Below are 21618 nucleotides of genomic sequence, written 5' to 3' on the forward strand. Positions count from 1 at the left end.
AGGGAGAAAGGGCTTTGCTTCCCGGTTCCTGTGGGCTCCCTTGGAAGGCAACGTGTGCAGCTTTCTCAGCATCAGGCTCTTGCCGTGCCCGAAGATTCTGCAGTGCACAGCCTCCAGCAGCAGCCAGCAGCTTCACCAGGCACCTCCCTCCTCCCCAGGCAGTTTGGTAGCAGAGTGAGAAGCCTTCCTATAAACAGCTTTCCTTAGAGCACTAGAGAGCAGATTTCTGACGGGTTCCAGCGGGACAGATTTTCAGCAAGGTCTAGACTTCAGCCTTGGACACTCTATGTCACCCCAAGGAGCAGTGGCTGTTCCTTCTATCTGCTATTCTTACCTTCTCTTATTACTAGCCATTTCCTCATTACTCCAGCCCCATTATAGCTATTAATTCCTGAAGTTAAACTTTCCCCGATCATATTTTTGTATGGTTTCTCTCTCCTGGTTGGACCTGGATTAAGCTGGCACTAGCGTAGACTAGACAGTGGCAGAGAACAAAAGGAAGTGGGGAGATTCAAAAGACACAAAGTAAAAGACAGGACTTGGTATTAGATTAGACAAGGGAAGTAGGGGTGAGGGGAAGATGACACCTGGAAAACTACCCAGCCTATATAACTAGATGAATAAGGGAACCCTTCACCTACACAGAAACTTCCAGAAAGGGGTGACGATTGAGGAGAAAACTCACAAGCTCAGTTTTGAACAATGCTGAGCTTGAGTTGACTTTAAGACACCCAAAACATATCAAGTGGGCAGCTGGCTCTAAAGTTCAAGAATTTAGAGGAGTCTGGGATTAAGACTGGAGTCATCTCCCTTAAACTCGTAAGTAAAGCCACAGGCATAGTTGAAATGGCCTAGGGAAAAAGTAAACAGTGAGAATAAAGTGCCTGGCAGAGTCTTGAGGGATCCCAACTCTTAATGGCTGGATAGAGGAAGATGAGCCCACAAAGGAATGCTGAAGCTGTAAGAGAGGCAGAGGAAAATAAGGACAGTACAGTCGGCCCTCCACATCTGCAGGTTTTGTAGCCACAGATTCAACCAACCTCAGATTGAAAATATTCCGGAAAAAAAATTCCAGAAAATTCCAAAAAGCAACACTTGAATTTGCCACATGCCTGGCGACTACTTACATAGCATTTACATTGTATTAGGCATCGTGAGTAATCTAGAGATGATTTAAAGTATACGCGAGGATGTGCGTAGGTTACATGCAAACACTGTGCCATTTTATATAAGGGACTTGAGCCTCCTCAGAATTTGGTGTCCACGGGGGTCCTGGAACCAATCCCCTGAGGATACCGAGGGATGACTCTATTGTGTCCCAGAAGCAAAGGGTGGCAGCCAGAGGTGCATGGCTCCTACCTCCCATTAAGAGAACTTGCTTCAGCTGACTGACGGCCACCAACGGCTGTATCTTCAGATCTCCCACATCTTCAGGTCTGCCACAGTGCCCAGGCCAAGGCCACCCTTCCTCCAGGCAGCTCCTAATCAATGAGCTTGCCGAAAACCACTTCTGCTCGATTCTTCCGTGCTCCAGGCTTCCCACCGGCCTGGCTGAGAGGTTCAGAATTGCACTACAGTCAGATGCTCTTCCTACCTCCTTCCCTCCCTCTTTCCTCACACAGCCCTGCACTGCAGGTTGAAACCACCCACCTCCAGACTTCTAGTTAAGCCCAATAATAATTTATCTCTTTCAGTCAGATATTTTGTTACTTAGAGATAAATGCATCCTAAACTGACACACCACCCACAGGCTGACAGGAAAAGCATGATGTCCACCAGATAACAGACTATAGGGTAGACAGTTTGTGAAGATTTTTTTTTTTTTTAAATCCTCCCCTTAGGCAGCAATCTAAGGGAAGGATATGAAACAAGAGGCTGGTTTAAAAACAGGAAAGTATTTAATCCATCCCAAAACACAAAGAAATGAAGAGAACTACAGGAAAACTATCTACCTATGATGGAAGAAGGGTGTTACTGGTTTCAAGCTCTAATTCCTATAGTCTTGAGGCTTTGATGCATAGAAGAAAACTACCTTGTCCTTCAGCTACTCCCAGCTATTCAGAAATAAATTACATACATCTGTAAAAGAGTCCTGGCCTGCTAGAAGGGAGACAGACAGGAAGGAGAAAGGAGCATCCATCTACAATCAATTGATCAAAGACCAGCTGAGTGACAGCACAGAGCCATCCTAGGCAGAAGGACCAGGGATGCTCTGGTGTGAACGAGGACACATAAAACCTGGGCTGGCTCAGGGGCTGGGCCATCAGCCTGTGCTCAGTATTCGTATTTCCATCTTCAGCCAAAGCCCCCGGGAGCAAAGCTCTAGATGCCTCCTTCAAGCCCCCTGCTGGTTGGTTTCATCGTTATCTCGCCTCTTCCAAATCTGTAAGAAATGAATACGATATTTAGGAGCTGGCATTCAATCCACAAGTATTTATCAAGTACCTAAATCTGCGCTAGGCAATGGACAAACTATCACCCCACTTGTGTATTTGTTAAGTCCCCTGAAACTAACTCATAATCTTTCAGAAAATTCCTTCATTCAACTATCACTTTTCTACCCATCCTTCTCTTCCCATTCCAAACTCCTTTTCTAAAAAGTGACTCATAGTCAGATCTGCCACTTTAGACAAAGTCACCAAGGAAAGAGTTATCTCTGGAACGAGCAGCGTCTCCCTCCTTTTTTACAAAGCTATAGCATCTTCTTAGCCTCAGTCTTCCTTCTCTGCAGGTACTAGGACAGTTAGAAAAAGAAGACAGAGATACTCTACTCCATGACCTCCCGACCCAGAGGAGAGGACAGTTACACTAGTCCAGCTGGTGCTCCACGAAGACAAGAGACGGTGCGGTGGGGTCAGGAAGGGTGCTGACTTTGCCCGGGGGACTGGGGAAGCTTCAGAGACAACTCCTACCTGGCAGCCCAGATGGTTCTGGGCTCTTCCTCCTTGAAACCAGACCACACACTCGCAAAACTAACCTGGCTCACCGTAAGCAGAACCTCCTTGCTCACTCATCACTCTTCCCTGCTTCTCCACCCTTCTCTTCCCTGAAGGTCACTCCTGGGCTTCAAGGGCCATATAATCTGGTCCCACCACACTCCCCAGTGCATGTCAAAAGGCACCCAACCTAACTCAATCCCATTCCATGCCTTCACCTACATCACTGCTCTCACTGGACCCACGCTCCATCTCCTTGGTGCTCGTTGGGAGTCTGCGGCCAACCCACCTGAATGTAAGCCTCCGACAGAGTGATCATCTGGGGAAGGATGTCAGTCACCTGGAGGTCTTGTAATTCATACCATTTGCCTGTCCCCTGCAGAGAGTACGAAGGGCTGGGTTAGTCTGCTCTCTGGAACTGAAAGGGTATAAGAGGGAAGGGATCACAGCTGAAAGCTAGAAAAATGAGAATAGTCACTAGACCATCACGCAGCAAGAGCTGTACGTAAAAGGGTGCACGGCCTCTGCCGGGCATCATTCAATTTAAAGACTTTTTAGGGTGTTCATTTTGGCAAACTCAATTCCTGCTGAGGACTCCTTGAAGTACAATGGAGTCTCAAACACTGTACGTCTTTTAAGGACAATAAAGAGAAAGAAGAGGAAGCCCTCTACTCCTCACCTAAGATGTCTCCCTGCTGCTCAGAAGTGACGGAATAGACACACTGACTTAGGAGGTGCAGTGTTAACCAAAAGTGGACATTCCCACCCCCATCCCAGAGGACACAGCAAGTTAGTCAAGAAAAAGTGTCCTTGGTGGACACTGTCCACCATACTAACCTGTTTCCTTTGGCCTAAAAAAACAGTGCTGCAAATACACCAAAATCTACCTTACTTCATGCTTCCATAAACAAGGGGGAAAAGAGGCTTCTGGATTATGGCAGAGGCACCTCTGGAAGCTCACCAGCCCCACCCATCCCAACTTCTAAGAAACGCCAAAGACAGATACACTCCAGGTATTCTGGGTATTCCAGTAGTTCAGAACAGGAGACACAACAAAAGCTCAGGATCACATAATCAAGTCCCTATTCCCGGTAAAACCAAATATCTAGGTTCAAATCCCAATTCTACTGACTTCAGATAAATTATTCAAACTCTGAGCCTAGGTTCCTCACTTGTAAAAAGACGGTATTTACACCTATCTTGAAAGTGTGTTTTAAGGATATAAACGAGATGAACATCCATGAGCACGTGGCATACTGTCTAGCACACAGCAAAGCGCTTGATGGACACAGCTAGTTATTATTAAACCCACGGCCCCAGAAGACTAATCAAATTAGAACAATCTGTGCTAGTAACCTGTGTGATACCAAATATATCTTAAGCACGTTTCAGCCATTTTCAGCAAATTCACAAAATTTTTTTAGCTGAAAGGGAACCTACACACCAGTGCTTTGTAAACTTTAATTTCATACCAATCAGAGGGTCTTGTTAACATGTAGACTGTGATTCAGGAGGTGTAGGGAGGGGTCTGAGATTCTGCGATTTGTAAAGAGTTCTTATATGATGTCAGTGCTGCTGGTCCAAAGATTCCACTTAAGGTGGTAAGGCTCTAGTCTAGGACAGTGCTTGTCAACTTGGCTGCACACTGGACATCTCCTGGGAACTTTAAAACATCATGATACCTGGTTCCCACCTCCAGATAATCTAACGCAGTCTTAACTCTGACACTTTGGGCCAGAAAATTCTTTGCTGCGCAGGCAGCCTGTGCACTGTAGGATTATTTAGCAGCACCCCTGGCCTCTGCCCAGTTGAAAACCAACAGGCACAAATTATGTTGTTCTCGCGTAACTGGCCTGGGGTGGCCCAGGTGTCAGGAGTCTAAAATCTGCCCACAGGGGAGTCCCATGTGCAGCCAAAATTGAGAATCGTTGCCTTAAACTGACCGCTGTCCGCTCTATTACTTGCAGAATCCCAAAGTCAAGGATAAGAAAGAGCAAACTGAAAGGCGCGCCCTCTGAAATGCCAAAGGAACACCACCTGCTCCTGCCACTGCCACCATGAGAAGTCAGCCCCACTCACATGATGAAGCACATGAATCCGGTAGGAGCCCTCAGAGGGCTTGCCGTCGTGTACAATGTTGGCGATGAGGTCGTAGGTGGTATTCTTGTGCACCGCCTGTACTTCTTCAGACAAGTACTCTCTCAGATCCACATTTCTGATGATGACGAAAATAAAGTGAAGATCAGACAAAGCCTCTACTACGTTAGCCCTGTAGAGGTTAACTGTCTTACCCAAATGGACCATGAAGCTCTGGAGCCCTATTTCAGGACCCTGTATCTAGGTGGGCTTGAAGAGCCATGGGAGCCCAGGTTTGTGGAAATTCATATAATCTGCCATAAAAATGAGTCAAACCAGAAAGACTGGCTCTATGGGAAAAGCACACTTTAAAAGCATGCTTAGGACAGGGAGATCAGCTCAGTACTTTGTGACCACCTAGAAGGGTGGGATAGGGAGGGTGGCAGGGAGATGCAAAAGGGAGGAGATATGTGGATATATGTATGCGTATAGCTGGTTCACTTTGTTGTAAGGCAGAAACTAACACACCATTGTAAAGCAAGTATACTCTGATAAAGATGTTAAAAAAATAAATAAATGAAAAGTAAAAAATAAAAGCATGTTTAGGGACTTCTCTGGTGGTCCAATGGGTAAGACTCCACGCTCCCCATGCAGGGGGCCCAGGTTCGATCCCTGGTTGGGGAGCTAGATCCTGCATGCATGCTGCAACTAAGAGTCCGCGTGCCGCAACAAAGATCCCATGTGCCGCAATTAAGACCCGGTGCAGCCAAAATAAATAAATAAACCAATCAATAAATAATAAATTTTTTTTAAAATCTAAAAAAAAAGCCTAGCAGTCAAAAGTGCAGGGCCTGGAGTCATTCAGATCTGATCTGGAATCGGGGCTCTGCCACCTCAGAGCTGTGTTTGAGTTTAAGCAGGTGACATAACCTAGGGCTCCTCTGTGAGAATGAGTGCCACCTTCTCCTCTGAGATGAGAACACGTGTAACCGCCCCACCCTCTGCCCTATCTGGGAATCAGCTGCAGCTGCAGTGTCAAGGGGACACCTGGTCTCTGGCCTTAGGCTGTGAAAGTCTGATCATGTGGGTTGTCACTGTATATAATCACTGTAACAATTTCAATATGGCAAACCTGGCAGATCAATCCGATTTATTTTTTTCTTTGATCTTCTGGAACCTTATTTGTTTTTCTTTTAGTTAAATAAGCAAAAGGTTACAAGTAACAAAAATCCACCCTAGGTAGCTTAAGCACAAAAGGGGTATTTATTCAAGGGTTTCAGACTAGGAAATGCAGCTGAAACCAAGCACTGGAGAGGCAGCAAGATCCGAGAGGCACCTGCCCTCTTTTCTGCTTTGACATCAGCTTTACTCTTTTCCCACCCAGCTTTCTTTCCTTTATGGAACCCACACTGGCTACCCCACAGCTTCCAAATTTCTCAGTTCTGGTTGCCAAAAGAGACTACTGACTAGGTTCCTTCAACTGGGACTTAGAAATATAAAATTTATTTTTAATACCTGAACATTCATTTTTTTAAATATAGAGAAGCATTCTTGATGTACTTAGAATAAAACCTGCTTTTGTGTTTTATTTGTTGAATTCTGTCAGTTGAAGTATATACATGTACACCAGTTATTACGAAGTCAAGAGCTATAATAAATGCTCACTGTGAAGACTCCGATGACAATTACTAAGATCTCTCGAATAGCTAAATAGGGAAGTAGATTGACCGTTAACATGAATATTAAGAGAATGCTAACTACACTATTTTCAGGAAAAATATAACCTTCTGTAGCCTACAAATATTTATAAAAATTTAAATACAATGTAGAATAAGAGAGATTATATCCTATTTCTAATCGCTGTAGAACTGGCTGATGTGCTACCACTCAAAACACAAAACACAGTAATGTCATCTCTGGAAGGATTTACAATAAATGCTAATAGCAGTCACATCCAGTGGTCACTTCCAGATATGTATCTCCTTTTGAACTTTAGACTATGAATATATTATCTCTCCAAAAATACGAAAAGTTTTCAATGCAAACCATGTATTAATAAACATCTTTGTTCTAACTATATTATGTAACTTTCTATCTGTTCATGATAGCTATTTATTTCTACAGACTGACAGTGTCCCATATAGATCAAAGAGTCGTTGTTGCTTTTTGTTGGGTGTTTTGTTTTGTTTTGGCCACTCAGCTTGCGGGATGCTGGCTCCCCCACCAGGGGTCAAACCCGGGCCCCGGCAGTGAGAGCGCTGAGTCCTAACCACTGGACTACCACGGAATTCCCTAAACAGTCACTGGTAAAATAAAATTTAGATATGAGTCTGAGGAAACCCATGTGAGCTCTAGAAATGCCTCCCAGCTGCCAAAAACTGACTTCTTGTATGGTTTTCTCAGCTTTAACAACAGCTGTTCAGACTTCTCTGAATGAGTCCTAGAGAAATCTTCAGAAGTATTTATACTCAAGTTTCCATGACTGAAACGAAACTGTTTAAGTGACAAAAGGGAATAAATACATGTTAAATCACTTTGTTTTAGAAAACAGTCAACGGATCAGTCCAATCAGAACAGTCCAATTTTGAGACCACCTAAGTAGCTGGAAGTGAAACTTGAAACCTGTGCTCCAGAAACCCTACCTCCAAATGAGCAGAGGGTCCCTAATCCCTGCAAGTCTGAATCAATCTCTGGTAAAAAGAAGATGCGTTATGAATAAAACACAGGAGAAGAATTAGGTCTGATAAGGGTCCTCTTCAAGAAGCGGGGACCTTGGCTAACCTGGAACCATGTTAGTCTAAAAGTAATGACAGTGCACAAAGTAATCAAAGTACAGGTTTCCAGAATCAATCACACAGTTTGATGTTCTCTAAAAGGCTGACTGGTTGAGAAGTAACCTTTTTCTCAACTTCTCCAAAGCTTTCTGAAAGACAAACTACTGAAGTCAGTTACCAAAAATCCAAATGCAACTGGTGGCAAAATAAACATACTACAGGTCCAATATAAAAGAACTCCCAGAGTAAGGAAATTTCTGTGGTGACTGAGCAGGAACTACCACCAACACATAGTCCTTCCTCTGGAGCTGCCCTGGAGTCAAGGGTGCTCCTTCCTTCCAGGAACAAACTGGTGACTGTGGCAATTCACAGAAGCCCAGTTCTGAACTAAAACCCTGATACACAGACTTTGAAGGAAAGCCCCTCTGTGGTCCTACACAAGTTGGCAGAGAGCTGACCTTCATGTCCCCCGATTTCATCCTACTTGTCACACAAACACAATACTAGAGAAGAACAGGATGAAAAGTGTGTGAAAAGAGAAAAAGAAGTTCTCCTGTAATCCTAACTACAAAGGTTTTCTCTCCTCAACCCCCACTGTTCTCAGAGTCCTGGTGATGACGGAACCAGAAACAATAAAATGTTACACCTGGGGCTTCCCTGGTGGCGCAGTGGTTGAGAGTCCGCCTGCAGATGCAGGGGACAAGGGTTCGTGCCCTGGTCCGGGAAGATCCCACATGCCGCGGAGCGGCTGGGCCTGTGAGCCATGGCCGCTGAGCCTACGCGTGAGCCATGGCCGCTGAGCCTGCGTGTCCGGAGCCTGTGCTCCGCGACGGGAGAGGCCACAACAGTGAGAGGCCCGCGTACCACATACACACACACACAAAAAAAATGTTACACCTGGAAGGACCCGTAGGGCTCATCTAGTCCAAGCTTCTCATTTAATCCAGGAGAGAATATGCAAATGACCTGCCCAAGGCCACATGGCTAGGACAGCACAGAACTCTGACTTCTTTAATATTAGTTGCTACCCTCTTAAACACTACACAGAATTAAGAACCGGTACTGGGACTTCGCTGGTGGAGCAATGGTTAAGAATCCGCCTGCCAATACAGGGGACACGGGTTCGATCCCTGGTCCGGGAAGATTCCACATGCCGCGGAGCAACTAAGCCCAAGTGTCACAACTACTGAAGCCTGCGCGCCTAGAGCTCATGCTCCACAACAAGAGAAGCCACCACAATGAGAAGCCCGCGACCACAACGAAGAGTAGCCCCCGCTCGCTGCAACTGGAGAAAGCCTGCACGCAGCAACGAAGACCCAACGCAGCCAAAAATAAATAAATAAAACAAATAAATTTATTAAAAAAAAAAAAACCGGTACTATTTTCAAAGGAGAACACTGGCAGTCCTGGAGCAGTCTGGGCATCTGGAAAATGGAGGCAATGGAGGTAGAAAGACAAGAGAAGAAGATGAACATTTGCCCCTTACAGCTCCAACTACTTTCTAAGGTTTAAAAACACCACACTCCTGAGCTATTACAGCATGGTAATCCTATCATCCATCCATCCAAATCGTTCTCAGTAAGAAACCACCTTAGGGCTCCGCTCTTACCTTATCTAAAAGCCTACACACAGACCCACATTTCTTCCTGCCAGCCCTGCCACCAGGCTTCTCCATGTTCTCAGAGAGATCATCTTCAGAGTGGGAAAAACCGTGTCTCTTGAGAACTGGAAACCAACTGTCTACCTCCAAAAGGGTCTTGCAGGAGCCTTCTGTGACTCCTCCAAATGTCCCATTAAAACACTCATAAATGTTTGCAAAAAGACAACTGCATGGTCAATTAAAAATAAGACTATATATACATCAAAATGTATAACGTCCTCATCAATAGGGAGAAACTGAACACATTTCAGACTTTATCCTCTAGGGAAGAAATAAGGTAGTAGGGCCCCAAGAAAGCAAGACAAATCTAGAGTCATCCCCACTGTCCATCCTTAACTATAGCATACAAGATGCAATGACCAGAAAACAGATGGACAGACTAACTGCTCAGGATTATCTTCAAAGCCAGGAGAATCCTACCTGTCCTACCCTACTTTTACCAACTGTTTTTCCCTTTACTGAAAGACTACAATTCCCAGCAAGCAACAGGAGAGAAGAAAAAAGAGGAACTGCCTGCAGGGAAATATCCATCTTTGAGGGCCCTAAAATATCTCTATCCTTCCAATAAAAACCCTTAACTTATGTAGTGTAGGTAGGTGCCTTGCAATCTCCAACTAAGACAGTCCAAAACTAAGAGTGGCACAAAGATATAAAAAGAAATTCAAGCTCATGCCCCCTATGAGGAAGTGAAGGAGGGGAACACCCACGTAATAGGGAAGTTGACAATAGTCGGATTCTTCTCCACAAAGAAATTGTTCTTAGTGAATCTCTTAATACAAAAGATTAAATATGGAGGCAGTTTGGTGAGCTGGAAGCGCTTCAGAAAGTTCTCCTTGTAAGTCTTATATTCCTAGAGAGAAAAAAGAAAATTATCAAATTAGAGCAGGGACATGAGTTTTGTTTTGGCTTTTTAAATATAATTTTGCCTTACATGTAGAATTCAGAAGACATCTGACCCCAGAAACCACCTACAAGGCTGAGGAATAGCTGTTTAGCTACGGCTAAAATACCTCAACTGTGGGCTGCATTTCAGCCAGCACACAATCATACTGTTGAACTCCCAACACAGTATGGATATTCCTTTCTATAAGGAAAACAAAAATGTCAAGTGAAAAAGAGGATTTGTTAAAAGCTCAGAATTTAAAAACCATGAGAGTCTCACTTAATTCATAATAAAGAAGAGCTTCCTGACCACTAGACGCATGCACTGTGGAACAGGCACTTAGGAGGCAGCAAGGAGCTGAGGGTTTTCCAGCAGAGCTGTCAACTGACATCCCACGTTCCTTCCTCCTCAAAGGCCCCGAAACTGGTGGGTCAAGTGCAACCTGTTGGGCAACACTCACTGAGGCCTCACTCAGCACGTCTGAGGGGATGGAGTGGTGGGGGCCCAGGACATTCTCCTCAGCCCAAGAGGCTTAAAAGCTAGTGAACATATATTTACTTTTCCTTAACACAAACACAATGTAGTATAGTAAAAACTAAGAGATAGGAATGAAAGACTAATCATAATCAGAGAGGAAATACCAATGAGACTATCACTCTCTGGAGAGTCACATCACAAGAAAAGAGAACTACAGATCAATATTTCTATGAACATGGACGCCAAAATCCTCAACAAAATACTAGCAAACCAATTCCAACATAAACAACAACGAAGACTTATACACCAATTACACATGACCAAGTATGACTTATCCAGGAATACAAAGGTAGCTTAACATCCAAAAATCAATTAATGTAATGTACCATTTCATATTAATAAAATAATAAGGCAATAAATAGGAATAACCAAAAACCATACAATCATCTCATTAGACACAAAAAAGCATTTGACAAAATCCAACACCTTATCATGAGAAAAACACTCAATAAACTACAGATAGGAAGAACTTCCTCAACCTGATAGAGGGTATCTATGAAAAATCCACAGCTAACATCATACTTACTGGTGAAAGCCTGGATGCGCTCCCTTAAGATCAGGTACGACATAAGGATATCTGCATTTACCACTTCTATTCAACACTGTACTAGAGGTTCCAGCCACAGCAATTAGGCAATAAAACGTAAACAAGTAAATAAGACGCATCCAGATTGGAAAGGAAGAAATAAAACTATCTCTGTTTGCAGATGACATGATCTTGTATGTGGGAAATCCTAAGAAATCCACTTTAAAAGTCTGGCAAGGTTGCAGGCTACAAAATCAATATACAAAAATCAACTGTATTTCTAAACACATGCAATTAACAATCTAAAACTAAACTTAAGAAAACAACTCCATTTATAATGGCATCAAAAAGAATAAAATATTTAGGAATAAACTCAAAAGAAGTTTAAAACATACTCTGAAAACTATAAAACATTGTTGAAAGAAATTAAAGAAGATAAATAAATAGAAAAACATCCCATGTTTACGAAGCAGAAGACTTCTATTATTAAGATGGCAATAACTGTCAAACTAATCTACAGATTCAACACAATCCCTGTCAGAATGCCAGCTAGCTTCTTTGTAGAAATCCACAAGCTGATCCTCAAATCTGAATGTGCAAGGAATTGCAAGGAACCCAAAACAGCCAGAACTATATTGAAAAAGAACAAAGTCGGAGGATTCACAGCTTCTGATTTCAAAACTAACTACAAAGCAGTAATAACCAAGACTGTGGTCCTGACATATACGTCAACGGAATAAAATTGAGAGTCCGGAAATAAACCCATGTGTCTTATGGTCAAATGATTTTTCAACAAGGGTGCCAAGACCATTCAATGCGAAAAGAATAGTCTTTTCAACAAATAGTACTATGACAACTAGACAGTCAGTCATATGCAAAAGAATAAAGTTGGACCTTGTACTTTATACCATACACTAAACTTTACTTAAAATGAATTAAAGCCCTGAAATGTTAAGAGCTCAAACTACAAAAGTCTTAGATGAAAACACAAGAGTAAATCTTCACGACCTGGGATTTAACAATGGATTCTTACATATGACAACAAAAGCACACACTATAAAAGAAAAACTAGACAGTATTTCAACAAAATTAAAACTGTTATGCCTCAAATGATACTATCAGGAGGGTGAAAATGCAAGCCACAGAATGGGAGAAAATATTTGCAAATCATACATTTGATAAGGGACTGGTATCTAGATCATATACAGAATTCTTACAACTCAATAATAATAAATAGATAAATAACCTAATTTTTAAAATGCACAAAGGATCTAAATAAACATTTCCCCAAAGATGATATGCAAATGTCCAATGAGCACATGAAAAAATGGTTAACATCATTAGTCATCAGGGAAATACAAATCAAAACCATAATGAGATACCAGTTCACACCTACTAGGATGCCTATAATCTAGAAGATGAACAATAACAAACATTGGTGAAGATGTAGAGAAACTGGAACACCCACACACTGGTGGTAGGAACATAACATAGTGCAGTCACTTTGGAAGACAGTCTGGCAGTTCTTCAAATGGCTAACCATAAGAGTTACCATATGACTCAGCAATTCCACTCCCCAATACCCACCCAAGAGAAATGAAAACATGTCCACACAAAAACTTGTAGACTGGCATTTATAGTAGCATTATTCATAACAGCAGAAAGGTGAAAACAACTCCAGATGTCCATCAGCTGATGAATGAATAAACAAAATGTGGTGTATTCATACAATGGGATGTTATTTGGCTGCAAAAAGGAATGAAGTACCGATAGATGCTACAACATGAATGAACCCTGAAAATGCTATATACTAGGTGAAAGAAGCAAATCACAAAAGACCACATATTATATGAAATGTCCAAAAGAGACAAATCTACAGAGGCAGAAAATAGATTAGTAGTTGTCTAGGGCTAGGGGAGACAAGAGGGTTGGAATGATAACTAAAGGGCGATAAAAAACATCGATGATGAAAATGTTCTAAAGCTGACTCTGGTGGTGGTTGCAAAGATCTGTGAATGTAGGAAAAAACCACTGAACTATAAACTTTAAATCGCTTAATTATATGGTGCTGTGAATTGTATCTCCATAGAACTACTACTTTTTAAAAAACTAAGTTCCCTTGCCACATGACGAGTAACCTGACAGCGCTGGAGAAATAAAAACTTTCCAGCTCTAGCACACATACCACAGCCACACCTTCTTTTAAGTAAATTTCTGATCATCTAAGGGTATAAGCACTATTGGAAAAAAATGTCTTTTTGGTGATATGAAGTAACTCATCTCTGCACAACTGAAATAAAATACTGTGCTAAAAGCAAAGAAAAATTTTTAATCAAGTAAATGCCAAGAGATTTCACTGCCCACATCTGTGTCTATGAATAAGTTGACATCAAGAAGCCCTATTTTTAATTATCTCAGAGTAGTGAAGGATAGACAGATTTAACACCTAAATGATATCATAGCCTAACTTGAAAAGGTTTCTCTGGAATTTATGAGAAAATACTGGGGGGAAGGATTTCACCCTGGACATCAGTACCACATTCACACAGCAAGGTTTTAGCTAAACTCACATTACAAGAGCACTATTAACCAATTTTATTGGTTTCAAAGTTTTGTTTGTATAAGTTTGTTATAATTTAATACGTGCTTAAAAGCTGTAGGTATAAAAAAAAAAAAAAAAAAAGCTGTAGGTATAAAAAGCTTATACCAACATTGATGTTTATACTATTTTAAGTAATATTATAATAACAATAAATTTAAATCAATACTGAGGGTCCACGGGAATCTTAATATTACTTAAATTTGAACAAACAGTAATAATAGGGACCATGTGGCATAGCTGAAAAAGTCAGATGAAAAAATCCCCAGCTCTGTCATTTAAAACCAATATAAACTAAAACCAAATAAAATAAACTGAACTAGATGAGCCCCAAGGTCTTTTGCCTCCCCGAAATGAAATGAGCCTAAGAAACAGGCTAGATATTTTAGGTTACCTATCTCTATGCGTGTGCGTATGCGTGTGCGTGTGTGAGCGAGAGAAGGGGATGGGGGTGGCGTGGAGAAATGGGCATTTACTATCTGAAAACCAATGAACCTTAGTTTAAAAAGAGAGCAGAAAGGGTTTGGAATGAGGCATCAAGTTAAAAAAAAAAGAACCAAAGTTAAAAAGTTTAAAAGAATCAAAAAGGATTAAATTTGTCTAGGATGAAGAAGGGAATTAAACCAAGAAACGGTTAACTCAGCAGATAAAAAGAAACCTTTAACTTGATGCAGAGCAATGGTAGAACAAGAATAAATTTTTTCATTGTATTTGTATTTTAGTTCTGTTTTTTTTCCACTTTAATACTGATGTCATGTTTTTTAAAAGACGGGAGTTTTTCGTACTTTTGTGAGTTCCTACTGTCCTAAATACCCCCTTCCTTTCTCCATACTACCCAGAGGCACTGTAACTCAAGTTAAGAGTTGGGGGTGAAACATCAGGAAGTCTGGGAGGCTCAATAAACACAATATACTTTAAAATAAACGCATTACATACATGTGGCAATTTCCAAGTATAAAAAGAAAAATGTCAAGAGAGAGAATGGGGTATCAGCAGGGCAGGTGTGTGGGCTACCTTCTCAGTGATGCCGTTGAACTTGGCCAAGATGTTGAAGAGCGGCACCTGGGGGATAATGAGCTGCTCCTTCTCGTCCTTGTAGAGGGGGGCAGTAGGAAGGTCCAGCGTCAGGTACATAAACGTGGACTCCACCATCGTCTCTTGGTACTCATCATTATGGAGCAGCTGCTCTTTTTCTTCTGCTGGCTAGCAGTGAGGGAGAAGCAAAAGGAGGGAAGGAGTGTGAGCAGAGTGGAGAACACCACAGATGGAAAGAAATGATGTTTCTGTTACATTTACTTCATTTAATATTGAAGTGAACCAAGAGGGGTGCCCAAGAGACTGGGCAGTTTCACGTGCAGTTGTACCTGTTTAGATTAATGCAAAAACCGGGCTTCCATCTTCAGAGAGATTTTATTTAAATACCAGACTCTTTTAAAAGTTTTTAGATGATCTAGAAAGCTTATCTGAACTTTCTGGAAAAAACACGCCAGCACCACCCAGTGGCCAGAACACTGAAATCAGTCATCCCTCGGTATCTATGGTTGGTTCCAAGGAGCTGCCTTGGATACCAAAATCCACGGATGCTCAAGTCCTATAGTTGGCCCTCCATATCCACAGATTCCGCATCCTCGGATTCAACCAACTGCTAAACGTAAACGTAGTAGTTCTATGTATTAAAAAAAATCCATGTATAAGTGAACCAGTGCAGTTCAAACCTGTGTTGTTCAAAGGTCAACTGTTATATCCAAACACTACCTCCCAAACTTAAGCACACTGGTGCAACAGGAACCTAGAGGAAGTGCCACTTGTCAGGTGTACTGCAGAACCTCTTCCTGGAGCAAAAGGCTGTACCGGGGCTTCCCTGGTGGCGCAGTGGTTGGGAGTCCACCTGCCGATGCGGGGGACACGGGTTCGTGCCCTGGTCTGGGAGGATCCCACGTGCCGTGGAGCGGCTGGGCCTGTGAGCCATGGCTGCTGGGCCTGCACGTCCGGAGCCTGTGCTCCGCGGCGGGAGAGGCCACAGCGGTGAGAGGCCCGCATACCACAAAAAAAAAAAAAGGCTGTACCAGTTATCTAAGCATCTCTCTGTCAACCCTAAATCCCCTCAGGTGATATAAATCGGTCCAAAACTCGGTTCAAGCCACTCACCAAATCAGGATGAGGAAGCTTTTTAGTGAAAATCCTCATGGACCCCTGGAAAACATCAGTCACAATAGCTGTACAAACAGAAATCAAAATGCAAATTCTGTCAGCTTGGAAAGCATTTCCAAAATACAGTCCTAACTCCTAAATTTCTGAAATAAACCAGCATCTTCCAGCAGAAGACCCAAAGCTCTCACTAAGCACAGAAGAACCTTTGTAACATATACCACTAAATTATACCTTTATAAGTATCTGTGTAAATAATTATTTTATGTCTATCTTCTTCCCAAGAGAGATGGGGCACACAGGCTGAAGATACCTGAAGAGGTGGCAGGGCTATGTGACAGAAAAAGAACGAGGCCACAATCCCACATGAAGAAACCAACACCATCAGAACACAGAAAGAAGAAAACTGCATTAGGTCTCCAAAATTATTCACCTGGTTCAGCGGTCTCTAAGCTAAGAGTTATTTTTGGCATTCATGAAAAATGTCTAGCTACTGCTAAGCCAACCTGGATGCTAAGAAACACAGGGACTCAAGTTCTGAGAATGAACAGAGCGGCCAGCCTCATCTCCCCAAGTACATGCTCAGGGCGAGGCACGAGCTTTTAGTTTGTTCCACCAAATTACAAGCCAGGCAACCCGCCCACCAAGCCCTCACTCTGGCACCACTAGCATGTCTACAGCATGCTGCCCAGCCCCCCAGCTTGAAACTGGGTCAGGACTTCTAGAGCACAATTATATACCCATTTCCACTTATTAAAAATGCCATTAGATATAACCATATTCTAATAAAGAAAAATGGAGAGGAAACCATTCAGGAACAAGATTTAGCCCATATATACAGAGACACTACCCTAATACAAAAAGATAAACAGGTAAGAAGAAAAGGATGGGAAGCTGCAAAGCGTTTTTTAAAAGAAGCAACAAAACAAAAAAGGTCTCCCTTTCACAAAATAACATGACTTACTCTTTTTTTTCTTCTTTGTGCCCCCCAGAGCTGAGTGTAGAGCATTCAAAAACCAGGAGAGAAAGTCGACTCCATCCCCTGGAAAAGAAAGAAAGATGGTATGTCGAAGCTGGGAGACAGTACAACATCCCAAACCGCATGCGGGTTGGCATTTCTCAGTGTTTCTCCTTCCTCTCCAGCCACACCATCCCGTCCCCTGGGCATCCTCCTCTACCTGGCCACTACACGCTGGCACTCCTGAAGGACAAACTCTCAGTCTTCTGATCTTTACTCTCTCCCTTGGCTCTCTGGTTCAACCAAGATCTTCGATTATCACCTCTATTCCAAACTTGAGTCTCATCACCCATCAAGAGCCATTACTGGGAGTTCCCCGGTAGTCTAGTGCAGGGGTCCCCAACCCCTGGGCCGAGGACCGCTGTTCGAAACCGGGCCGCACCGCAGGAGGTGAGCGGCAGGCTAGCGAAGGAAGCTTCATCTGCTGCTCCCCGTCGCTCCCATTACCGCCTGAACCCTCCCCCACCACCCTCCCCCACCACCCCAGTCCGAGGAAAAACTGTCTTCCACGAAACCATTCCCTGGTGCCAAAAAGGTTGGGGACTGCTGGTCTAGTGGTTAGGACTTGACGCTTTCACTGCTGTGGCCCAGGTTCAATCCCTGGTCGGGTTAACTGAGATCCCCCAAGCCATGCGGCATGGCCAAATATTTAAAAAAAAAAAAATTAAATTAAATTAAAATAAAAATTTTAAAAGCCATTACTGGGCTTCCCTGGTGGCGCAGTGGTTGAGAGTCCGCCTGCCGATGCAAGGGATACGGGTTCGTGCCCCGGTCCGGGAGGATCCCACGTGCCGCGGAGCGGCTGGGCCCGTGAGCCATGGCCGCTGAGCCTGCGCGTCCGGAGCCTGTGCTCCGCAACGGGAGAGGCCACAACAGGGAAAGGCCCGCGTACCGTACAAAAAAAAAAAAAAAAGGCCATTACTGAACTTCCCTTCTAAGTCACTCCTCAGCCAGAATGTTTTCAAAACAAAGATGTGAAGGCACATCTTTACTTAAAAGCGTTCACTGACTCCCCACTGTTATCAGGATGTAATCCAGCCTCCTTATAGTGGCATACAAACCCAACACCTGGTCCACCTCGGCTCTCATCGTTGGATCCAAGGGTCCAGCCACATGCAGTCTTCTCTCTGCACCAGGCAGCTCCATGCTCCTGTCCGGTGTCCTCCCTACCTGGAATGCCCAACCCCACCCTGTCTCCCCGCTACCTAAAACTTAGGTGTCTCTTCCTTCACTCTGACCCCCAGCCCACCTCCCATGTGCTCGACAGGCGTCCTTACTCTGTGCTCCCTCCCATAGCATGTCGTGCTTCCTCTATCACAGCACTCGACGCCCTGTAATCATCTTTCTACATGACTATCTTCCCCACTAGAACAGGAGCTCCTGCAAGAAAAAACTGTTTCTTATCCTGGTGGCACTAAAACCTACTAGCACCATGAGTGAATGGTGAATCAACTGACCTGGATGCTAGAGAACATCATATCAGATACAGGTACTAAGAGCTACTCGTGTGGCAACAACTAATTGAGTTTGGAGAGATAAAAAGAGTCAAAATAAAATATTCTAGTCTGCAACATGGCAAAATGAGAACCAAAAGTGGCAGGCGCTTAATAAGGGTTGGTGCCTTTCCCAGGCTCCTGGTTTTCCTGAGTCGTAGAGTTTAGTTCACCAAAGCAGACAGACTTTCTATCCAGCTAAAATCGCTTGGGACCCTGGGCAGGGCAGGCTGAGGAAGGAAGAGTGAGGAACCTAACCACAGTATGCACTGGACACTCGCTCCGGCTACTGTAAGGTTCACAGCAAAGTGGAAGTAAACGTGCTCATCAAATTAGTTGTGTTGCCCTGAAGTGAGAAAACATGAATTACTCCTTCCTTACCTTGCTTGGTGATCTGAAAAGTCTTCTTGCTGCAAAGGACGACAGCTTGAAGCATCTCATGGGGAGACACATGTGCCTTGAAATTTCGAGGGTTCCAGAGCTTTCTCATCAGCTCTCCAAAACGCTGGACCAACAGGAACATGATATCCCCAGGAGGACGCTTGATGTTCTTATAATTGTCTTCTTCCAGGAAGTAGTTTCGGAGAGGAGGAACGTTAGACAGAGCCTGGAAATCAAACAAACACTCCAATTAATCCACAGCCTTTCTTCAGGACCCCTGGGAGCCAAGCTTGTCCACCTAAAGTTCTTCTAATAGAACTGTGCCTGTGATGCCTTAAAGAATCAGAAGCAAATGCACTCCCAGAGAATCCCCCCCTAGAGTTCACATTAGAGAAACATCCTTTATAGTGAGTTTCACAGAAAGTTCAGTTCTGCAGACACTCTGCTAACGTGGGTATAACAAAGGGTTTTAAAATAAAGGTATCCGGGCTTCCCTGGTGGCGCAGTGGTTGAGAGTCCGCCTGCCGATGCAGGGGACACAGGTTCGTGCCCCGGCCCGGGAAGATCCCACATGCCGCAGAGCAGCTGGGGCCATGAGCCATGGCCGCTGAGCCTGCGTGTCCGGAGCCTGTGCTCCACAACGGGAGAGGCCACAACAGTAAGAGGCCCGCGTACCACAAAAAAAAAAAAAAAAAAAAAAGGTATTCAAATCCGTATCTGCTGACCAACTTAATTAAAAATTTCCTTTGTTTACTCTAATTAGACCTGTGGCTATGTTTGGATTCACAGGAACTGAAGGCTAGAAACCCAGATACTCTTTCTTCACCATGTATTTGGCTGGGGCAGAGAGAACTATCTGGAGACCACAGTTCCCCCATCTCTCAACTGTACATTAAAACAATATGAAAAACATCTTAGTAAAACCTGGTGTCTTCCCCAAATGTGGTATTGAGAGGGTGGTAATAAAATGATACAGGGACTTCCCTGGTGGTCCAGTGGTTAAGACTCTGCACTGCCACTGTAGGGGGCACAGGTTCGATCCCTGGTTGGGAAACTAAGATCCCACATGTTGTGTGGCACGGCCAAAAACAAAACAAAACAAAACGATACAACTGTATATAAAAATGAGTGTACTCTGTTATGATGGAAAATAGTTAAAAGGTTTAAGAGAACAAAAATTAATTTTATCTCATTAAGCAAAAAGATAAAGAGCAGCCATGTTAGTTCAAGAAGAAACACATGCTTATTAGTATGAGTTATGAAACTGGGAAGGAGACCACGGTTCAGACCCTAAATAAATGCAGTCTCCCCACAGGTCCCTCCTGATGGGTTCATGAATCCTCATCAGTGCTATGCTTACCATGAGCACAACTTTCTTTGACAAGGTAATTCTTTCAGCAAGGATAGAAGGATGCTGTTAAACACAATTAAACCCATGTGTCCCTGGGGAAGACCCAGATATCTCTGGGGAAGACAACTCAGGATACAACTCAGGGTAACGATAGAGATGATCAGGAAAGCCCCTATACAAGCTTAGCTCAGTTGAAGAAACAAGGATTTCCTGCTTAGAGTTACTCTCAAAACAGGAGAAGCATATGAATAGTTTACACTAATTCTTGCTTATCCATGCTGTGGAGAGAGGTTGCTCCCTGGTTTCAGCAACAATACAAGCAGTAGGTGTCCTCGGAGAGAAATTATTCAGCCTCCAGGTGCAGTACTTGGTCCATTCAATCCCATTCTAGTGGAAACATCACAAAGGATTTGTTCATCTCCTTGTTTGTATAAATAGAAGTCCAATGCACTATTCATCGCGCTACAGAGCCAGGTGATCTACTTATTTGTATAAATAAAGAGAACTTCCTATGGGGACTGAAACCCATCACAAAGCCAAAACTAACTGCCCTGCCCATATCCAAATCCTATCTGTCCATCCTGTAACAGTCTTCACAAAGCCACGAGAGGCTGTAAGAGGAACAGTCCACAAAGTCTCTCTCCACCTAAGAATCTGACCTCTCCGGGGACCAGGCATGACACCAATGGCAGACACCAAAATTCACAGATATACTTTTACAATTTTTTACCAAATTCTTCATGCAAAAATATCACGAACAAAGTTTAAAGGCCAAAAAAGAACTAGAACGAAATATATGCAACATATGCAAAAAAAAAGGCCAATATATATATGTATACTTTTTTTTTAAGTTTGAACATCTGATTTTTTTTAACACCTTTATTGGAGTATAATTGCTTTACAATGGTGTGTTAGTTTCTGCTTTGTAACAAAGTGAATCAGTTATACATATACACATGTTCCCATATCTCTTCCCTCTTGCGTCTCCCTCCCTCCCACCCTCCCTATCCCACCTCTCTAGGTGGTCACAAACCACCGAGCTGATCTCCCTGTGCTATGCAGCTGCTTCCCACTAGCTATCTATTTTACATTTGGTAGTGTATATATGTCCATGCCACTCTCTCACTTTGTCACAGCTTACCCTTCCCCCTCCCCATATCCTCAAGTCCATTCTCTAGTAGGTCTGTGTCTTTATTCCCATCTTACCCCTAGGTTCTTCATGACCTTTTTTTTCTT

General features: G+C 43.3%; 1 protein-coding gene across 3 annotated transcripts in view; it reads right to left on the minus strand.

Moving 5' to 3' along the window:
- Nucleotides 1–1639: 1639 nt before the first annotated feature.
- USP39 (ubiquitin specific peptidase 39) overlaps nt 1640–21618 on the minus strand; it is a 30346-nt gene continuing 10367 nt past the window's right edge. For all 3 annotated transcript variants that reach the window (XM_029232442.1, XM_029232443.1, XM_029232444.1), the window contains exons 6-13: nt 19032–19257; nt 17104–17181; nt 16140–16207; nt 15006–15194; nt 10154–10296; nt 5016–5151; nt 3226–3312; nt 1640–2383 (exon numbers count right to left, since the gene is read on the minus strand). In XM_029232442.1, coding sequence (XP_029088275.1) covers nt 2336–2383; nt 3226–3312; nt 5016–5151; nt 10154–10296; nt 15006–15194; nt 16140–16207; nt 17104–17181; nt 19032–19257 — 975 coding nt within the window. In that variant the 3' untranslated portion in view covers nt 1640–2335. The remainder of the gene's footprint in view (nt 2384–3225; nt 3313–5015; nt 5152–10153; nt 10297–15005; nt 15195–16139; nt 16208–17103; nt 17182–19031; nt 19258–21618) is intronic.

This window comes from Monodon monoceros, unplaced genomic scaffold, assembly GCF_005190385.1.
Source record: "Monodon monoceros isolate NGI ecotype Baffin Bay Population unplaced genomic scaffold, NGI_Narwhal_1 Super_Scaffold_19, whole genome shotgun sequence".
NCBI classification, from domain to species: domain Eukaryota; kingdom Metazoa; phylum Chordata; class Mammalia; order Artiodactyla; family Monodontidae; genus Monodon; species Monodon monoceros.